This window comes from Pseudonaja textilis, chromosome 14 (genome assembly GCF_049901715.1).
Source record: "Pseudonaja textilis isolate UNSWEBS1 chromosome 14, rPseTex1.2, whole genome shotgun sequence".
Classification (NCBI taxonomy): Eukaryota; Metazoa; Chordata; class Lepidosauria; order Squamata; family Elapidae; genus Pseudonaja; species Pseudonaja textilis.
Genome location: NC_142003.1, coordinates 3,108,048 through 3,126,133, shown reverse-complemented (window position 1 = coordinate 3,126,133; position 18,086 = coordinate 3,108,048). Strand labels below are relative to the sequence as shown.

At 45.0% G+C, this 18,086-nt stretch overlaps 1 protein-coding gene across 2 annotated transcripts in view; it reads right to left on the bottom strand.

Annotated features, from left to right (window-relative positions):
• The window catches only part of SDK1 (sidekick cell adhesion molecule 1), a 367,483-nt gene that overhangs the window by 106,731 nt on the left and 242,666 nt on the right, over positions 1–18,086 (bottom strand). For both annotated transcript variants that reach the window (XM_087912912.1, XM_087912913.1), the window contains exons 18-22: positions 17,132–17,247; positions 13,561–13,753; positions 9,727–9,825; positions 5,005–5,196; positions 2,801–2,922 (exon numbers count right to left, since the gene is read on the bottom strand). In XM_087912912.1, coding sequence (XP_087769038.1) covers positions 2,801–2,922; positions 5,005–5,196; positions 9,727–9,825; positions 13,561–13,753; positions 17,132–17,247 — 722 coding nt within the window. The remainder of the gene's footprint in view (positions 1–2,800; positions 2,923–5,004; positions 5,197–9,726; positions 9,826–13,560; positions 13,754–17,131; positions 17,248–18,086) is intronic.

The following is an 18,086-nucleotide window of genomic DNA, read 5'->3' as shown; positions in this document are numbered from 1 at the left end:
GGTATTAGAGCGATATTTCTCAACTTTGACTCCTGGAAGAAGAGCGGTCTTAATAGACTAACGGAATAATGGGGTTGGAAGCGACCTTGAAGGGCTTCTAATCAACCCCCTTTCATACAAATGGTTGTACGGTCTCTTCTCGAAGGATTCCACTGTTGGAGCATTTACAACTTCTGGAGGCCAATTGCTCCACTGGTGAATTGTTCTCCCTGTCAGGAAATTTCTCCTTGGTTCTAGGTTGCTTCTCTCCTTGATTAGTTTCCACCCGTGGCTTCTTGTCCTGCCTTCAGGTGCCTTGGATAATAAGTTGACTCCCTCTTCTTTGGGGCAGCCCCTCAAATATTAGAAGACTGCTATCCTGTCACCCCTGATCCCTTTTTTTCATTAAAGAAAACCACTTCAACTCCCAGAATTCCCCAGCCAGCTTTGCATGGACTTATTTGTTTTGACTTCTAGGAGTTGAAGTTGACACCTCTTGAAGGTGTCAAGTTTGAAAAACAGCATGTTAGGAGAGCCAGCCTGACCAAACTCCCCAACTCCACACCAGAGGTGGGATTCAGCCAGTTCTAACTGATTCTGGAGAACTGGGAGTGGAAATTTTGAGTCATTTAGAGAACTGGCCAATCTCACCTCTGACTGGCCCCACCAACCCCTTCTCTTCTCTTCTCCACCTCCCATTGAGTCCCACTTGATTGGCTGGGTCTCCTTTGGTTGCCCTGCACAGGAGAACGGAGCTGGAAAGCAGGTGCGTGGGGTGGGGAGGGAATGGGGATTTGGCAGTATCCTTCCCCTGCCACGCCCACAAAGCCATGCCCACAAAGCCACCAAATGATGCCCACAGAATGCCATGCCCATCAAGCCACACTCACAGCTGATTGGCTGGGTCTCCTTTGGTTGCCCTGCACAGGAGAACGGAGCTGGAAAGCAGGTTAGTGGGGTGGGGAGGGAAGGGGGATTTTGCAGTATATCCTTCCCCTGCCACGCCCACCAACACCACGTCCACAGAACTGGTAGTTAAAAAAAACATTTGAATCCCACCACTGTTCCATGCCCTTCTGAAAAGCAACTTAAACGGAGCCAAAAAGAGAAAAGTAAATTTGGAAAGAAAGAGGGGCGTAAAAGGACAAGCGGAACTGACACTTGAGGCATCCTCTTTCCTTTCCTTGCCCTGCCACCCTTGCGAACTCAGAGGGGAGAACTTTCTTTTCCACAATGAAAGCTGACATGAAAGAGGCAAAGGAGCAAAGGACCTTGGGCTCCATTGAAGAGCCGGCCATTTTATCTGTGATCCTACCAGCACACCTAAGGTTAAAAGGGCCTCGCCATGCAAAACATCTGCAGGGCATGGGCTGACCTCCTTCTGACATGAGCTTTTATGGGCTACACAGAGATATGTGAAGTGTTAACCAACTGCTGGCAGGCATATACGAGCAGAATAAATATATATATATATATATACTGGTGGGGTGCCATTAAAAAAAAAAAGAGGCAATAGACAACTATGAGTCCAGAGTGGCTTCAAAGGATGAAAAAGAAACCGGCTTGAACTGGTGGCATTTATTCCGGTTGGAATAAATGTATTATACACTAAAATTCCAAAAACACCGGCCTCAAACATTATTAAACTAATAAAAAATGTGAAGCATGGAGCAGTTGGGTAAGCTTCATAAAACCCCAAATACGTCGGTTATAAATATATATCTTTGCAACCCATTTTAGCTAGATAGGGTATGTTTCGACTGCATTCTCTCTTGAGAATGGCCTCCACAACAATCATGGAGAAACTGTGAGTATCTGTGTCCCGCATCATAATAGGCAACCGTTAATATCTTGAGTTTAGAGCAGAAATGTGTACTCGGTGAGCATTATCATAGAGAAGTGGCACTCTACGGCAAGAGGGAAGTGGTAGCTAAAGAAAATGAAATAACTGGTCCAGACAAGATCAAAGAATGCTTCTTCGACAAAAGATTCATTCATGTCATTAATCTATTTCTTTGGGAGATGAATATGGCCACGAAACTCACGTAATCCCAAGGTGGCATACATCAAATAACAGATGACAGATAATCAGAGTTGGAAGGGACTTAGTAGGTCATCTAGTCCAACCCCCCACCCAAGCAGCAGACCCTACACCATTTCTGACAGGTGGCAGTCCAATCTCTTCTTGAAGGTCTCAAGTGATGGCGCTCCCACAAGTTCTGTCCCATAGGTTGATTGTTCTCACTGTCAGAAAGTTTCTCCTTATTTCCAGGCTAAATCTCTCCTTGTTCAGGTTCCATCCATTATTCCTTGTCTGGCTTACAGGTGCTTTAGAAAATAGCTTGACCCCCTCCTCCTCTCTGTGGCAGCCCCTCAAATATTGGAAGGCTGCTATCATGTGTTATGTTATAAATCCCAAAGTCAATACGGCAAATTAAAAAGAAAAACCAACCCCCCAAAATGTATATGAAATTGTAAACATTTCGAAGCAACACATCCCTTGTGAAATCTCCTTCCCAAAAGGGAAACTGTTTGCATCAAATCATTTTTAATTTGAATGAAAGCATCATGTGTAGATGGGATGCTTTGGCCCTCCCACAATGCACGTGTGAAAGAAGCAGCCGTGGATTAAAAGAATATCCATAGACCGAGAGAAAGAATTTGACCCCCGTTTTTTTCTTTTTCTAGGAATCTGGGCGCAAATGTGCTTCTCTACTTTGCAAATGAAGCCAATTTACAGATTATTTTGAACCGCTGAGCTGTTTAGGATGGTTACAAACGGACACATTAGGGTTGTTGTGTTGTTGTTTTTTTGGCATACCTGGCCCTCCACTATCCATTTAGAGACAGAGGTCTTGCCATCATATCCAGGCCGGAACTGAAGGGTTGCCGATCGAGGGCTGATGTTTGAGATGACCAAATTGGAAGGTGCACCAGGAAGTTCTGCAGAAGCCAGCAGGCAGAATAAAAAAGAAGAAAAGGTCAAGAGCTCGGAGCAGAAAAATAAACCCATGGCTCAGTATTGGGACTTCACTTTACAAGACAGAATTGAATTCCAGGGTATAAACAGAGCCCGGAGAATCCATCCAGCCCCACATCCTTTCTGTTGTGCTTCACCAGCAGCCTGTGCAGATGGCAGCCGTATCGGAAAGTGGGGAAGAATGGGGATCAGTCTGGGAGTCTGGAGAAGACTCGGATGAGGGTCCTCCTGCATCCGATGCAGAGACGAGGCCAGGACCATCTGAGAGTGGGGTGCTGCCTTCGGAGCCTCTGGAGTCTGGTAGCAGCGAGGCAGAGGAACAAGGGGAGCCTGTTCCCAGTGCATGTATGCACAGAGCTGCTAGAAGGCAAGAGCAGCTGAGACAAAAGGGGCAACTTGGGAGTAAGGCTGGTAGGCGATTGCCCCTTCCCCTAAGATAAAGGACAGGCAAAGGTGGCAAAACCTTTGCAGGAAGCAAAGTCGTTCATTCTGTTCAGATTAGTCCTTGAAGCTTTGTCTGGACTTTGTACTTCGGTTGGTTTTTTTTTTTTTCAGTTAATTTGGCACTTTAGTTGTTGGCAGCCATTCAAGGGAGAGAAAGGTGGGTGCTTATCTCGAGGGATTGTTTGGGAGTCATTACGGACTGGGAATGAACATAATTCCCAGCATTGAAATAAAACAAGAGTTGTTTTAACTAAGCGTGTGCTTAATTATGGTCTTGGAAGCCTTGGTCAGAACCCTTTCTCCAAAAGAATGATACATCACTTGCCTCTGGGGCATGGATCTCCAAACTTGGTAATTTTAAGACTTGTGGACTTCAGCTAGCTGAGGAATTCTGGGCATTGAAGTCCACAAGTCTTAAAAGTTGCCAAGTTTGGAGACCTCTGCTCTAGGGAGATTGCTAGGCCTCCCATCCAGCATGAGGACTCTCAATTAGACAGCTGCACAAGTATTGATTTTGGAATTAAAAATGATGTCCTGTGGGTATTGGAAAGCCTTTCATATCTTAGCAAGCTGCCCTCTCAACATAAGTGACCCTTAATGGGGGGTTGAATTGCCCCCAAATTGACCCACTTAAAGCGTAATTTCAAAAGACATGCTAAATAATTAATCCACGACGTTGTAGTCCTGCTCTTCGTGTACACAATGAATAAGGCTCAAAAGATGTTTGGCAGGATGAAGCATCAAATTTAGTAGGAAGCTGAAGCTGGGTGGTCTTTCATCCTTTTGGATGTGGCAGAAAAAGAGAGAAATGAGACAGATTTGTCCATCTCCTTTTCTCTCTCTCCTTTTCTAGCTGGTTAAGATTCCTGGCCTTTTGTCCCTGTTGACATTTCTACGGGTGTGGATGCCAGCAAAGCACCAGAATTAGCTGCTTTCTCTAAAACCCTCTTTTAAAGTCAGTGGAAAAGAGGCTCCCATTAGCCTTGAGAAAGCCCCATTTTTAAAAACACGTTGGGACCATCAGCTCCTACATGTCAGCATTGCTTCCCAACCATGGCCACTTGAAAATGGGTGGACTTCAACTCCCAGAATGCCATGCTGGATGGGGAATTCTGGGAGTTGAAGTCCACACATCTTCAAGCGGCTAAGGATTAGTAGAGAATATAGAAGAACAGGATTGCAAGGAACCTTGAAGATCTTCTGGTCTAACCCAGCAAGAAACCCTAGACCAAGAGTCTTCCAACTTGGCAAGTTTAAGACTGGTGGACTTCAACTCCCAGAATTCCTGAGCTAACATGACTAGAGGAGGAATTCTGGGAGTTGAAGTCCACAAGTCTTAAAGCTGTCCAGTTGGAAGACCCCTGCCCTATACCATTCCAGACAAGCGGCTGTCCAGTCTCTTCTTTAAAACCTCCAGTGATGCAGCATCCACAGCTTCTGGAGGGAAGCAGTTCCACTGGTTAATTGTTCTCACGAAATGTCTACATCCTATTTTATTTTATTTTAATTTTTCCAAGTAATTCTTGTGTTCCTGGGCATGAAGTTCCATGAAATGCAGCCCTGGCATTTCTTGAGCCTGTCCAAATGCTTCTTTGACTAACCTGGGGGAACTCCAGATGAGATGGTTGATGAAGTGACCAAGCCAGGTCCCTTGGCTGTCAGAGCTGCTACTTCAATGGTGTAGGTGGTGAGAGATGATAAGCCTGTGATTTTGTACTCCAGGGTTGTGTTAGCCAGAGTCCAAGCCAGGCGAGATTCATTCCTGCTGTAGACCTCCCAGGAGATTTGATAGCCTGGAGGGGGGAAAAAAAGGAGGAGGCAATGAAACCAAGCTGATACTATCAGAAGCATCTTCTAAAGGATCTGCCAGTGGAACTCGGTTAAAGGACACCTCCCAGAACTGAGCAAGGAGCTCCTGGGGTTTTCCCTACTTCAGTGGAGGAGGAAAATGCTTCCATTTAAGGAAAATCTGCTCAGTAATGAGAAGCCAGCTATCAGAAGCCAGTCTTCTGCCAGGTTCTTGGATCTGCTAACCTTGAGGAGCTTCCCAAAAACAGGGAAGCCATCTATCTCAACGGTATTTGTAGCCTTACAACTACCGACATGTGGCTTCGCCTCTTGAACGTCACCCCTTCGATGGCCCTCTTGGCATCAAGAAAAGTCTCTTTTTATCCGTGTCTCCCCTAACGACAAGTTCAAAACCTTACACACACATTTCTCTCTAACTTCAGAGTGTAACCATCTTCGTTTTCCAGATTTAAGCCTGACCACCACTAACAACAACAAAAAAAATCTCTCTCTTTTTTAAAATTACGGAATGGCTCCGATTTTCCTTCATTTCCCTTCAGAACTGATTTAAGGGCCCACTTCTTAAATTGTGCCCTATTTTATTTATGAAATGCACCTCAGTTTATCAGTTAAATGTTTTCATTCTCCAAGAGATGTTCATAGGACAGATATAAACAGAAGACCTAAACATGAGGACAGGATCAAGCGAGGACAGTTTCTTTTCTTTTCTTTAAAAAAGACATTCCTTTTGCCAAATTCTATTCTATCATAGAATTATAAAATGGAAGGGATCTTGGAGCTCTTCTAGTCCACCCCCCTGCTCAAAGCAGGAGACCTTAATCCACCCTGGACAACTGGTTGTCCAGTCTTTTACTGAAAACCACCAGTGATGTCAGTCTACCAAAGGGCCAATGTCCATCCCAGAAGGGTTGAGTGTCCAACCTACACTCAGGACATTTGCAGAGGATTGCTGTTCGAACCTGCAGTGTGTGCCTCTACAGTTTATAATCCATTGATGACTTTCCTTTAAACAGGAATGAAGCACTGGGAATCGCTTTCTCTTGATCTGCTTCCACTGAGGTAGGTTGGAGAGGCTGATTAGCTGCCCTCGATGGATCTTCGTGTAGGGTGGTATACTCCAATAAAGGATGGAGCTCCATTGGATCTCACTGTCTCGTCTGGGGGGTTGGGCCCGACAGGGAAGTACAGATGCAAGACAGAGAGAGAAATGTTCTCTTGGACGAGAACCAAAGGAAGCAAATGAGATGCTAATTGGCCCAGGGTAACGCATTGCAAAGTCAGAAAGAGTGGGAAATGCCTTTGTTCTGTGCCGCTGCCCTCGCGTAGACACTGCGTGCCTGGCAAATCATTTGATCTTGTCATTTCTAGCCCTGTCAAGCAAAGCCATTATCCTGATGTGCCGAAGACCTAACCCTGCACCCCGCTTACCTATTGTGGATTTCTGGGGCAAGCTATTCACGCTTTTCTCCCTTTCTTTCTCCATGCTTCCATCAACTTCCACGCGGTCCTGATTTATATTTTCTCAATTCTGCTTCTGATTTTACTTGTTCTCTTCTCTCCCTGCCTCTGAACCTTCCGCAACAACTTCATTCGCCCTGGAGCTCTTTTATGAACCTCGCTGGTGATCGTGCCCCTGGAGTGTCCGGGGTGGAGGGAAAATACAGGCTTGATTGCATCTTCCTTGGTGATTAGGCCTGGGGCAAGACGAGGCAGGTCGTCTGGAAGTGAGGTGGGGAAGAGCACAGGCGAAAGAGCATCAAGAGGTTGGGGGTGATTATTTTTTTTCCCCCCACAAGGAAAGGATATTTGGGGAGATGTAGTAGATCTCAGAGGATGAGGGAAGCAAATGGTGGAGAATTTGACCGAAGGGCTCAAAAAATATGCAAAAAAATGGATTGCAAAGGGAGAAACAAGACCAGGCGGAGATCCCCAAGCTACCAAAATCATCATGCAAAGGGTGGCCGCCAAAATCTTCCTCTAATTAGAATGAGTGATGCTTTTAATTTCTTCGACCTGCTGACTGGGTTCAGCCAATTATTTGCAACAAAGGGTCTCCCTGAACAAGAACTGGCTCATGATAAATAAGAGAGGTGAGATGGGGTGGAGTTCATGGGCTTCTTTTCACGGGACCTATGAAGATAGGCCTTTCACCTTCCTAAGTAGGTGTGAATCCCTCTCAGGGCCAAGAGGTTCTTCAGCACTCATCTAAGCATCATGTGACCACGTCAAAGTGCCCTGGCACTGTGTGGTCAAGCAGGTAGATTGCTTGTTGATACTACAACAATAGCATCAGCAGGAGGAAGCTTTGAAGCTGGGAAAAGGAAGCACGAACTAACACGCAGAACTAAGCTCGCGGAAGAAGTCTCAGTGCCCAGTGAATGAGGCAGATAAAAAGAACCCGGAAAGGCAAATTAATGATATTTTCCTTCTGTTGAAAATAAAATAAAATTGAATGTGACCGATGAATGGCCAAAAGTACCGAAGAGATGGAGAAGAACAGGTTCGACTCAAGAGCAAGCACCGAAGAAGCTTTCCTTTATGCACTGGGCTTAGTAGCTTCTTAGTAAGCGGTGGTGTAACTGAAACGGATGACCTCGGGAGCTTCAGAAATAATTTTCTGTTGATCTGGACTAAATTCTGGATGAGAGAGCTGTACATCCAATCAGAAACTGTCTGCCTGCATCCAGGCCCTCATAAATCAGAATTTATCGAGGGAACGAGGAAGACACTGAAATTTACAATGGGCAATTTACCAAAAACGGGCTTGTTCCCTCTGGTGCCCCTGTAATTTTCCTCTTATTCCATGGGTTAGATTTAAAGACAAAGTCACCGTAAATGACACCTTCGCAGCAAAGTGACGAAGGAGGAATTTCCTAGGAATTCTGAGCAACATGATCCAAGCCACCTCATCCTTCGCAGGCATGGATCCTTCCTGAAGGTGATCCAATGATTTGCTCTCATAAAGCTTGCCTGGTACATCTTTAGACCAACATTATATCAGAAATAAAAAGGGATCATGGTATTCTCGTAGAGGTATGGCCCGTGTCATTTACGGTAGTGTAACGACTCTAAACTAAGGACTCTCTTAATCCCTCCCTCCAGTCTAGCTGGAGATTTCCCCCATACTACCTCAGTTACGGAACGTCTAAGCCATTGTAGGATTTCTTATTGAATGACCTGGGGGGGTGGGGAGTGGTTCAATGAGTTTCTTCTCCTCTTCTGCTGACCAAAGGGTCACATCCATGGGTGATATACCCCAGCTCCCTCACTTGCGGCCCCCCAGGACCATGAGATCAAACCAGTTGGCCAAATCTCATAGTATTATTTTGTGTTTCTCAAAATTAAGTATGGGAATGAGAGGGTTTCTCCAAGCTCTTTTCCCTTTTCCACCCATAAACATCCCCTCCCCTCTGGTGATTTGGAACCAGGTAATGGACCGAGTGGGAATTAAGACGAAAGGAGAACAGAAGAACTTCAGGAGGTAAATCGCTCCCACTCCAAGGTCTAAAAGTCTTCACCCGGAGCCCCAAATCACCTTACACCGTCTGCTCTCTTTAAAACTCCTGAAAACCACAGTTGAAAATTTTCGCTTGGGTTTCCGTGGAAGGGCAGGAGGCTAAATTCTGGACACCGAGCTCCTTCGGTTCTATTTCATTGTCTTTAACTGGATATGCTGGAGGAGGAATGAACAGTTGTCTATGCAACATAAATTATTTTTCCTAGAATGATGGACGGTCTTCTTTTTCTGTCCTTGAATTTCAGATTCATTCATCATCATAACAAATGTTTTGCTAATAAACCCTTCCATCGCCTACCGTAGCTCAAATGTATAATGTGAATCAGAAGAGTATACTCCCAATGCACAAGATCTGTGAAACCCTTGCGCGGTTCTGCCGGTTTTAAGTGGCAGGAAAGTCCCGTATTACAACGTTCTGACGATAATGGCACAACTAACGGGCTTTGTGTTCTGAATCACCCCAAAACAAAGTGGAGAAGTAGAAGTATGAAAGACGCTTAGGGACATGTTTGCTCAATAGAGAAGCAACTCAATAAGGTGTTTTCCACTTTGGAGAGCAAGTCAACATCTTAGCATACTGTGACTCTCCTCGGTGTAAATTTAGGCAGCCCTCTAATCTCAGAGGGGTGGTAGTAGAAAAACAGAAACCGAAGTGTGTACCTTTGGCGGTGGTGGCAAAACATGGTATCTACTAAGCTCAAGGCTGGTGTAGATGTGTTTTCTACTAGTGATTGCTCTTGGTGAGGTCAATTATTGTCAAATAGCAATAACCAGCCCTCATATATCTCCAGCTGCTCTTTGGAGGACTTCTCAGCACCAGAGAAGTCAAAGCCAAGATCTTAACATTTTCTCTCAGCCAGAGGCTCTTCACAAATACAAGTTTCTCTGAGCAGAACAATTTCCCCAGCCTTCCTTTCTCCTGCATTCACAAGGCCAATTGCCCCCTCCGTGATTTTCTTTGCGAGCTGTTTTCTAACAGCATTTTACTGATACTTGCCTGTAATAAGGCCGTTTTTCTCAACGGGTTCTTGCCAGCTGACCTTGAGCGAAGTGTCCAGAATCTCTGTGAAGCTCAGGTGTCCCACAGTTCCTGGTGCTGGCAAGCGGAAAAGGGGAAGAAAAAAAAATCTGTTAACAGGAAAAGCTTCTTTTATTTGAGATCAGATTCAGGCCAGTGGTTTGGGGATTGAAGAAATAAAAGAGCCAGAGGCGAGGGCGAGCCGAGAGTGACAAACTGAGAGCTGTCAGGAACACGGAGGTGCTAAAGATGATTGTGGTTATCGCTGGTACGAATGCTTTTACTCACTTCATCCCAGCTGTTCACCGCAGGGACTGGCGGGTGGGTTTGACAGCACAGGTTTATAAATAAGAGTGTGGAATGGTCTTCTCTGAGCTTGGGAAAAGGGAGGAGATTGGGGGAAATCCTGCGGATTTTTCCCATTATTTGGAAGGGCCAAAGCACAGTTAAACTGAAAAGCGTCTCAGAATACCAGAGTTGGAAGGGACCTCGTAGGCCTTCTAGTCCAGCCCCTTGCTAAAGCAGGAGACTTTATGCTGTTTCAGACAAATGGTTGCATCTCTTCCTCATCAAAGGGTGCTTATCCAAAGAACGAAAACGGCTCTGTTCCAGCAAACCTAAAGAGAGCTGAGGTCCTAAAAATGGAAGCTTTTAACGGTTGCTGTTTCTGTAATATCTGTGTTGTTTTTTTCCCTTTCAGTGAAGCGGTTAAGAAGCCTCAAGAGGATTCTTGTGGTTGGCTGTAATCAGTTGTCCAGAGTCTAATCTTATTATGGCTGGGTGGATTGTGCTCTTGGTTGCTTTTTGACTCAACAATCGTTCAACTTCTTTCCTGTAGATCAGGAATGTCCAACCTTGGGCACTTTGAAACCTACGGACTTCAATTCCCAGAATTCCCCAGATAGCAAAGGCCCACTGGGGAATTCTGGGAGTTGATGTCCACAAGTCTTGTGGCTGGGCTGGGAGTGGGTAGGTGGGTTATTATTTTAATTTTTTATTATTATTTTTATTCCTCTTATATTGTGTTTTTATCTCCTGTAAGCCACCTCGAGTTGCCGTGAGTGAGTAGGCAGCAATATAATTTTTTTTTAAATATATATATTTTTAAATAAATAAAAAATAGAGAAGGAGGAAAGGGGGGGAAGGAGGGAAGGAAGGAGGAGGGGGAGAGAGAGACAGAAAGAGAGTGGGGGAGGGAAAGAGAATCTGAAAGAGAGAGGGGATAGGGAGGGAGAGAGAGAAGGGGAGAGGTGACCTTTTGACCAGTGGCAAAGAACAAAATAAACCCAGCTAAGAATAACTGGCTTGGCGGGATGCTAGTTAGATGAATGTCAAAAATGCTGGATCAATACTGCTGGTTTAATGTGTGTCAGAGGCAGTTCTGAAGACTTCAAAGCAGATGGATGTCTGAGGACGTTAATCCAGAGCAAACATTCACCCTTGCCGATCTGGATTTCAGAAAACCCGAGTAAGCTTAAGTGCCATAACAAGCCTTCTTTGGTTATCAGATTATTTCCTTTTCTGGGTTTACAGAATAGAACAGATCCGAAGCTCGTCCAAAGAGGTTGTTCCTGCCTATAAGACAACTAACTGAGATCAAAACAAGCCATGTTTAGGAACATAGGGCCACGGCGGCAATGAGAGCCTTCCTTGACCTTGTTAATTGGGTTGTGCGAAGGAGGCTTCCTTGATCAGGCAGGCATTAATTATCCTCTCCGCACCCCCAGATTTCGTGAATGAGCTCAAGAATGAGTTACTACTCTAGAATGGTTGCACACAGCTGAGAATAATCCCTGTATCTTAGGCCCATCGAGGTTGCAAATCTTGCATGTGTGTTGACAGGCAGACAGCTCTAATTCGTCCTGCCAAACTTCTGCATTTTCCAGCGCTCTCAACCCCAAATATAAAATAAGATATGTACGAGATGGGCTTGTTCCCGTTGGCAAGCTGCAAGGCGATTGTGTGACAAATGCTGCAAAGCAGAAATCCTTGTGAAATATACCGAGATCAGCGAGAAATGCTGCTATAACTCAGCGTGGATTGGACAGGACCAGACCTCGGTATGTAATGCCCAGGGGTATCTGCTGGTTGAAATGCTCTAACCTGGATTTTTATTTATTTTATTTTATTTTTATAACCAGCCGACTTGAATCCTCCAGAGGGAAGCCCTGAGATTTCAGAAAGGCCCTCTTGATGTTTCAGTGTTGTCTTCGAAGTGTTGAAGGTTCCTTCTGCTTGGCTAATATGAATCAATAATTCAACCTGGTGATTCATTTATCTGGTCTGTATCTCAAGAGAACTCTGGAGCTGCCCTTAATGGGTCCTTAAACGGGGTCTCAATCAGGCTCTGTCTGCCCAGATCGACTCTTCCTGGTGTTCAGCAATCCATCATGGAACTCAGCCCCAAAGATCCAGGAGATTGGCGGGAGGAAAGAGATCTGAATGCATAATAGCTGTATGTTTTTGAGACATCTTGTCTCTCTAACCGCCAATAGCCATTATAGCATCTATACCGTTGTTGCTCAACGTTACCAACTTCAATAAGTTTGGACTTCAACTCCCAGAATCCCCCAGCCAGAATTCTGAGAGTTGAAATCCAAACTTTTTAAGGTGGCCAAGGTTGAGAAACACTGATCTGCACTATAAAAGATGGACAAACTTGTCTATTGTCGGTCTGCTTGTGTAGGTAACACAACACTTTAATTATAGTTAATTCTTAGAAGCAGGGCAATCATTCATAAGGCTCCAATAATTTACAAACCAATTCCCAGAAAGCATAGCTGTACATTGCTTATAACCCTGCAGCCAATTCTCTTCCAACATGGAAGAATTCCCCTAGATCAGACTCCCTTTTTTTCCCCTTCCAGATCTGCAGTGATCCTTCGCCGCAGGTTAATCAAACGGAGGAAAGGTTTTCACCTAATTAGGAAGGCTATAAACCTTGTTCATTGGCAGGCTACGTATCTCTTGTGGAGAAACAGAATGACCTCAGAGGCTGGCTAAGAAGATCATTGGTGGCATTGGGGGAGTGGGGGTGGGGGCGGAATAAAGGCTTAAGAAAGAAGATTGAAGGAACTGGATGTCCCTCTAAATTTGCAGAAGCGATAGTTAAAAGGCTCACTCTGTAAATATCTGAAAATTTATGTATTTAAGAGTACAAACATTTGTTGGCTGATGCCACAGGGGACAGGAGTAGATTGAATGGGCTTGAGGTTGCAGAGAGCGGATCTTAGGAGAAATATCTCTGGAGTAAGCTGTCAGCGTTGGAGGTAGTCCTTGACTTACGGCGATAATTGGGACCAGAATTTCCACTGCTAAGCAAGGCAGTTGTTGAAGGAATCACACCTGATTTCACAATCTCTCTCTCTCTTTTTTTTTTGCCATGGTTGTGGAAGCAAGTCCCTGCAGTTATCAAGCTAAATAACTTCATTGGCTTGTTAAACTGATCCAATTTTCCCTGTGGACTTTGCAAATGGTGGTCACATGACCCTAGGATGATGCAACCATTGTAAATAGATGCCAAGCACCCAAATTTGGGTCAGGTGACTGAGGGGAATGCTGCGACGGTCGTACGCCCCTTTTCTCCAGTGCCGTTGTAACTTTGAATGGTTGCTAAACGGATGTTTGTAAGTCAAGGACTACCTATAGTTAAACAGAGGTCTACCCCTAATCAGGAGTCCTTAAACAAATGCTAGAGAGATTGCTTTTGGCTGAGCTCTTGGTCCGGATCAACTGCATCGACCAACAGGCTGGAAGATTTGACTACCCGATGCATGCCTGTGTGACACTGGGAAAGACGATGGGTATACTTACTGTCTTCGTGAGTCTGCAGAAGCTGTGGTGGGCTGGGTGGTCCATCGCCTGGGGTGGTGAAGCAAAGGATCGAGGTGTAGTAAGCCGTAAATTTCTTCAGGTTGGTTATGTATCCTCTGTGGACTCCATGAAAATCTGGAGGAATGGTGATGGTGGTCTTAGCGTCTGGGGCATCAACTGGCCATGCCAAGAGCTGGATGATGGAGGAAAGGTGGAATCAAAGAGAGGTGACATCCTTTGAGGGTGCGCTACCATTCACTGGTCAATGCTATAGACAGCAGAGCTTGGATTAGCTCAGAGATTCTTATTAATGTAGCTGAGTCATCTTGGGCAGATTTTGGAGTCTGCAATGAACCTAAATACAGAAAGCGATCCCGCTACCCAGAGGTGGTATTCAACAGGTTCTGACTAGTTCTGTAGAACCGGTAGCAGAAATTTTGAGTAGTTTGGAGAACTGGCAAATACCACCTCTGACTGGAGATTTTACAATATCCTTCCCCTGCCACACCCACCAAGCCACGCCCACAGAACCGGTAGTAAAAAAATTTGAATCCCACCACTGCCGCCACCCCAATCCCCAAGGACTTAAAGCTACTTTTAAGGACATACAGAACCATGTACACATTTCCTTTTCTGCTTACTAGTGGAATAATAGAGTTGAGAGGAGCCTTAGAAGCCTTCTAGTCCATCCCGTTCTGGACAAAATGGCTGCCTCGAGAACCTTTCTGAAAACCTCCAGTTGATGGAGTGCGAGCCCTTCCGCTGATTAATTGTCCTTATTGTGTAAATCACAGGCATGTCAAGAACATAAGAGTCCACCTCAGCAAAGAAAACCATTCAGGGGTTACGGGGAGAAGCAGGATTAACAAAAGGAAGAGGATGGTTCCCGCTACGGTCCAGGAGAAGGAGATGCCTGGGAGATAACAGTGATCATATGAAGAAAACAGCCCCATGATGTGAAGCAGTCGTACATTCTGTAGTGCATTGGACTCTGTAATCTAATTTATCCTTTTCAACACTAGATCAAAGTTGAGGTAGTTGAACTTGTTGACTTTAATATTAACCCTGCCTCCTAAGAACAGTGCTCTCCATTTCTCCGTCTTCTGGATTAAAATCTCCCTTGTTCGCCTCTGGATTAAAATCTCTTCTAAAGAGAATTCTATCATGCGACTTAATAAGCTAGCTCCGAGATACAATGAACTACCATTGGCAGACTCACGGAAAATGGAAAATAAATGGGAGCTGGGCTGCCCACATCCCTCTTCGATTTAACGGTGATTGTTCTGTTTTGGCTTCACTGTGTTGTCTGCAAGAAGGCTAAGCCACCGAGAGGCCCTGCAGCGGAGGATTTGGCTGAAGAAATGCTATCTTTCGCAACCACGATGCTAGGCTTGTAACCCCAATGCGATGCCCTCAAGGTTGCAAGCTAGGTATTCTCAGCTAAGCATGCATAAGGTAGCCTGATCCATTAGGGCATGGGCGTCTGGCCGTGGCAACTTTAAGGCCTGTGGACTTGAACTCCCAGGCTAGAAACCGGGAGACAGTGAGTTCTAGTCCAGCCTCAGGCGTGAAAAATGGCTGGGTGACTTTAGGACAATCACCAGGAGACGGTGAGTTCTAGTCCAATCACCAAGAGATGGTGAGTTTTAGTCCCATCTTAGCCATGAAAGCCAGCTGGGTGACTTTGGGATAATCACTGGGAGACTGTGAGTTCTAGTCCAGTCTTAGGCATGAAAGCCAGCTGGGTGACTTTGGGACAATCCTTCTCTTTCATCCCAACCTAACTCACCGGGTTGTTGTTGCGGAGAAAATAGGATGAGGCAGGAGGATAGGATAGGAACTCTGCCTTGAGTTGTTTACAAAAATAACAAGGTGGGATACAAATAAGTAAATAAAAGCTTCCAGATGTAAAACAAAGCAACCCCATTTTCCAATTCGTAATGGCAGAGAGAGACATGCTCAGTTTAGCAAAATTATACCTATAAAACAGATTGAAAATGTACCAATGGGTCACCAATGAGCTTTTACATTTTTTTTGAGTGGGATATTTTGATGCTTCTGTAAAGAGAAGCTTTTACATTTCTTTTGAGTGGAATATTTCGAAGCTTCCATAAAGAGAAGCTTGAGTGCATTTGCCAGGAAAAACACACAATGAATGACATCAGTCAGGCAAGGAAACGCATGAAATGTGGCAATTTATAAATCATTATACAAATTATGTGCTACATAAAAATATGATAGAAACGTCCTCCCTGCAACTTTCCCTATTATAGTGCATTTTTAAAAAAAAAATCCAGACTATGAAATAAATACGATCTGTCAGCTGCTTCAGATATTAAAAAAAGAAGAAGAAAAAGATGAAAAAGTAAGGAAACGAGAAGGTAAAAGAAAAAAGAAAAAGAGGAAGAAAAATCTTGACAGTTAAAAGCCAAGATTTCAGTAGCTCTTGACAATTGCATATCAACCTGTGTACATTTTACTTTGTACGTTTTCTAAGAGAACTGCCATTTAAACAACAATTGAATATAAAAACAACTTCTGGAAACAGCCTAACAATATAGGAAAATGTAGACATTTTGGGAGTTTCTTTTTTTTCCTAAAGAGATCAGCGCTAATAACTAAAATGAGGGAGGAAAGTGGGGGGGGTGTCTTTTATTCAGCTGGGTTCCTCTTTCAGGTCAGGACCGAGTTTCTTGTTATTCACCCAGCCTCGGGTTCAAAGCCAGGGAAGGCAGCCGATCCTCGACTTACAACAGTTCATTAAGTGACTCTTCAAAGTTACAATGGCACGGAAAAATGTGACTTATGACCTGTTGATTACGCTTTATGCCCGTGGTAGCACCTCCAATGGTCACGTGATCAAAATTAAAAAGCTTGGCAACTGGCATGTATTTATGACAGTTGCAGGGTCCCGGGGTCACATGATCCCCTTTGGTGAAGTTCTGTCAGGCAAAGTCCATGGGGAAGCCAGATTCACTTAACCGGGTTAGTAACCAGGTTACTAACTTAACTGCAGTGATTCACTTCACAAACATGACATCAATCAGGTTCCAAGTAAGGCAAGCATCATAAAATGAACTCAGAGAGGGTGGAATCGTATGAATTTAGTTTGACATCTGGGCCCTTCGTTTGCCCTCAGAACTCAGAAGGCGGGAAGGCTGGTCAGGATCGAACTCTCAGCCTGCAATACTGCACTTAAACCGCTGCGCCACCAAAGCTCCCGCCATAAGTGGGAGGATCGGCTGAAAGGCAGTTTTTTCAATGCCACGGTAACTCTGAATGTTAGCTTAAATGCATGGCTGTAAGTCAAGCATTATCCCAGCTTTTAACCATCATTTGATCTTGATTGTAGCTGGATTTTTAAAAATCATTTGGGAAACCTTTATCTCATAGTTTTATGCTTTTAAGGCTGTAAGCCGCTGGGAGTCGCTTCGAAATGAGATGGGTAGCAAAGAAATTCAATTATTAAATAAATTCTGCGTTGACACCCAAGAAAAGACCCCTGTTTGTGGGGTGTCTCTTTGCTTCCTGAGCTCCGGCGGAACCCGTTCGCACATGGACTCATCCAAACCTTGTATCCTTGGTTGATTCCGTTGATGAACTGTTGCGGAGGTGGGTTCCAGAAGAATTGGATGGTGGTGGAGTTGACCGCTTCCGCTTGGACGTTCTGGGGGGGTGCGGTGGGCACTGCGCACAACCAGCCGGGGAGACGACCATGCGAAACGACAGGCAGATGAGCAGGCGGAAAGAGAGGAGAAGGAAGTCCAAAAAGAAAAAAAGAAAAAGAAAACAAAAGGAAAACTAAGCCCTTGACGGTCGCTCACAGTTCAAAGGTTGCAAACAGAGGTGGGATTCAGCCGGTTCTGACCGGTTCTGGAGAACCGGTAGTGGAAATTTTGAGTCGTTCGGAGAACCAGCCAATCCCACCTCTGACTGGCCCCGCCAACCCCATCTCTTCTCTGCCTCCCATTGAGTCCCAGCTGATCGGCTGGGTCTCCTTTGGTTGCTCTGCCCAGGAGAACAGAGCTGGAAAGCAGGTTAGTGGGGTGGGGAGGGAATGGAGATTTTACGGTATCCTTCCCACCAAGCCACGCCCACCAAGCCATGCCACGCCCACAGAACGAGTGGTAAAATATTTTTGAATCCCATATTTTTGAATGTGGAAAAGGAGACTGGTGATTTATGTCTCTGATCTTGGGAGGGAGGGAGGGAGGGGCGGGGGAACGACTTAGAAAAAGAAAAGAAACTTAATTGGGTGATTTTTCATTTTCTGGGGATCCCTCCGCGGAGGGAGCAAGAGATGGAATGGTTCTTGGGCCGCTGTTATTCCACCGACAAGCTTTTCCCCCGAGACAGAATCGCTAATAGTGATGGGTGAATCTTTTCTCCTCATTATCGCAGAGGGGGAAAAATATCCCACAATGTAAATGAAGGTTCAGTAATAAGGGCAGGAGAAGAACAGCAGGGAAGGGGAAGAGACACCAAGGCAGCACCTTATGCAGTGGTAGGATTCGATTTTTTTTTCA